The following is a 3,357-nucleotide window of genomic DNA, read 5'->3' as shown; positions in this document are numbered from 1 at the left end:
CATTTGTGATGTCACAGTATGATGTCATAATAGTACATTCTAGAACATTTCTGATGTCACAGTATGATGTCATAATAGCACATTCTAGAATATTTCTGATGTCACAGTATGATGTCATAATAGCACATTCTAGAACATTTGTGATGGCACAGTATGATGTCATAATAGCACATTCTAGAACATTTGTGTACAGTATATATTCAACAATTCTCTCAGAAGATCTCATTGTGCATCTTGAAACTGTCTCTTTGTAGAATAAAATGGCGCAGCAAGGAGTTGATCTGTCCCGGGACCAGTTCTGCTGTTGTATCTGTCAGGATGTACTGAAGGATCCGGTAACTATTCCCTGTGGACACAGCTACTGTATGGGCTGTATTACAGACTGCTGGGATCACGATGATCAGAGGGGGATCTACACATGTCCCCAGTGCAGGGAGACCTTTACTCCGAGGCCTGTTCTGAAGAAAAACAATATAATAGCTCAAGTGATAGAACAACTATTGAAGACAGGACTCCAAGCTGCTCCTCCTGATCACTGTTATGCTGGACCTGCAGATGTGGCCTGTGATTTCTGCACTGGGAGAAAGCGGAAAGCCCTCGAGTCCTGCCTGGTATGTCTGACCTCTTTCTGTGAAACTCACCTCCAGCCTCATCATACTGTAGCTCCGTTAAAGAAACACAAGCTGGTCAAAGCCTCCACACGGCTTCAGGAGAACACCTGCTCTCGTCATGACATGATTCTGGATGTTTTCTGTCGTACTGATCAGCAGTGCATCTGTTATTTGTGTTCCATGGATGAACATAAAGGCCATGATACAGTCTCAGCTGCAGCAGAAAGGACGGAGAGAGAGAAAGAGCTTGGCATGAGTCAGCAGAAAGTCCACCAGAGAGTCCAGGAGAGAGAGAAGCGACTCAAAGAGGCCCAACAGGCTGTTGATTCTCTCAATCGCTCTGCTGATAAAGCAGTGAAGGACAGTGGGAGAATGTTTACTGAGCTGATACGCTCCTTGCAGACGAGACGCTCTGAGCTGAAGAAGGTCATCAAAGCCCAACAGAGGACCACAGTGACTCAGGCTAAAGAACTGCAGAAGATACTGGAGCAGGAGATAGCGGACCTGAGGAGGAGAGCCACTGAGCTGAAGCAGCTCTCACACACAGAGGACCACATCCACTTTCTACAGAGTTACCCCCCCCTCTCCAGTCCCAGTGAGTCTACAGACTTACCCAGCATCGGTGTCCTTCCTCTCCTGTACTTTGCAGATGTGACTGAGGTCGTGTCTGAGCTGAGAGAGAAACTACAGGACGTTCTGAAAGAGCAGTGGCCCAGAATCTCAAAAACAGTGAATGCAGTTAATGTTTTACTGCCACCAGAGCACAAGACCAGAGCTGGCTTCTTACAATATTCCTCTCAGATCACACTGGACCCAAACACAGCAAACATAGAACTGTCTTTGTCTGAGGGGAACAGAAAAGCAACATATGTGTATGAAAATAACTTATATCCTAAACACCCAGAAAGATTTATTAGGTGGTCTCAGGTTCTGGGTACAGAAGGTCTGACTGGACGCTGTTACTGGGAGGTGGAGTGGAGTGGAGACGTTTCTGTAGCAGCCTCCTACAAAGACATTAGTAGAACAGGCACCTGGGAGGACTGTGGATTTGGATTAAATTCCAAATCCTGGGCTTTTGATTGCAGACCAGGTAATTACAGCTTCCGCCACAATAACAAGAGCAGAACAGTACCGGGCCCCCGGTCCTCCAGAATAGGAGTGTACCTGGATCACAGGGCAGGTACTCTGTCCTTCTACAGCGTCTCTGACACCATGACCCTCCTGCACAGAGTCAACACCACATTCACTCTGCCTCTCTATCCTGGACTTTATGTAGATTACTCTGGGAAGGCTGAGTTTTGTGAGCTGAAGTAGAGATCAGTGACATTCACAGCTCCTCTACCCAGGGTTTTGGATTTAAATTGATCTTGAATATTCTGAGTTGTGAAAGATGAGGTCATAGGAGTTACATTCACTCAGTCACTCTTATCATTGTTCTGAGGGACACAGTTTCTAGCCTACCGGGGTAAAGTTTGTTTGATTGGATATTTGCATATTCACATATTTGATTCCTATCTTCAATACCTCTGTCCCTTTGCATGTGGGGAAGTCAAACTCTTTATTTTCATACTCTGGGTAGGTTGGACAACAATATGCAACAATTTTATTTGTATTTGATCACCTTTGGTCATTCTGGTTATTACTGTGGGATTTGGGTCTGTCCCTTCTCTCTCTGTTCCAGGGGGGTTGGTAACAATGTGGGGGCCGGACCAACATGGGGAGGTTGATTCAGCCTATAACCTTCTCCCTCACCTCTTATCTCTGGGCAGCCGGGACACTTCATACGGGACACTCTTCTATCTTCAAGGTCTTCGTTGAACCCACAGCCAGGATGTGTGGGGCATGGGTCAGTCGTAAATGCAACTATTTTGTTTTAGAACAGACCCTTCTGCGTTATCAAAAGAGCTCAAGGAGAGAGAGAGAGAGAGAGAGAGAGAGAGAGAGAGAGAGAGAGAGAGAGAGAGAGAGAGAGAGAGAGAGAGAGAGAGAGAGAGAGAGAGAGAGAGAGAGAGAGAGTTGTTCTTGTGGTGGCAGACTTTCAGGGAGACAGACCTAGACTGTAAAAAAAATAAAAATCACTGGCAATTCACTATTATTTTACAGATACAAAAGAGGTGTTATGGTTTGTAACCGACCCCAATCGCACAACACAAGACAGGTATGATGGTTTGCCAAGAAACAGATATTTATTGAACAACAGGGAAAAACAGGGAAAAGGGCACTGTCCCTTTAAGGGAGAATCACAAATACAGGAATATAATATGAGGGGAAGGAAAGGTGCCTTTAAGAGGTGGGCAGGAAAAGGGAACACTATGGGAAGGTAAGGGAACGCCTAAGGGAAGGTTAAGGGAACGCCTTGGGACAGAGGAACTAGAGACTAGGTAAACAAGGGACAAGGAGAACTAGGGATAGAGGACTAGGGACTAGGAGAACTAGGGATAGAGGACTAGGGACTAGGAGAACTAGGGAAAGAGGACTAGGGACTAGGAGAGCTAGGGATAGAGGACTAGGGACTAGGAGAACTAGGGATAGAGGACTAGGGACTAGGAGAACTAGGGAAAGAGGACTAGGGACTAGGAGAACTAGGGATAGAGGACTAGGGACTAGGTGGAACTAGAAGGGGAGAACTTGGGACAGAGGGGACTGAGGCCCGCGGAGGCGGGCTGGGGTACAGGGAGGAACTGGGGACTGGTGGGAAAACATCTGGGCCGCTCTGCAGGACAGAGGAGAGAGTTAATGCACAAAA

The 3,357-nt window shown here is 46.6% G+C and overlaps 1 protein-coding gene across 1 annotated transcript; it reads left to right on the top strand.

The window, feature by feature from the left end:
• Nucleotides 1-260: 260 nt before the first annotated feature.
• LOC311229430 (E3 ubiquitin/ISG15 ligase TRIM25-like) lies at nt 261-1,925 on the top strand (the record flags this gene model as incomplete). The annotated part of the gene is made up of 2 exons (XM_084315513.1): nt 261-842; nt 1,014-1,925. The coding sequence occupies 2 exons, from the start codon at nt 261-263 to the stop codon at nt 1,923-1,925; spliced, it is 1,494 nt and encodes a 497-aa protein (XP_084171639.1).
• Nucleotides 1,926-3,357: the final 1,432 nt, after the last annotated feature.

The sequence above is a fragment of the Notolepis coatsorum genome (assembly GCF_963971535.1).
Source record: "Notolepis coatsorum genome assembly, chromosome: 6".
Classification (NCBI taxonomy): domain Eukaryota; kingdom Metazoa; phylum Chordata; class Actinopteri; order Aulopiformes; family Paralepididae; genus Notolepis; species Notolepis coatsorum.
The sequence above is the reverse complement of the archived record's forward strand: the minus strand, read 5'-3'. Positions and strand labels throughout refer to the sequence as shown.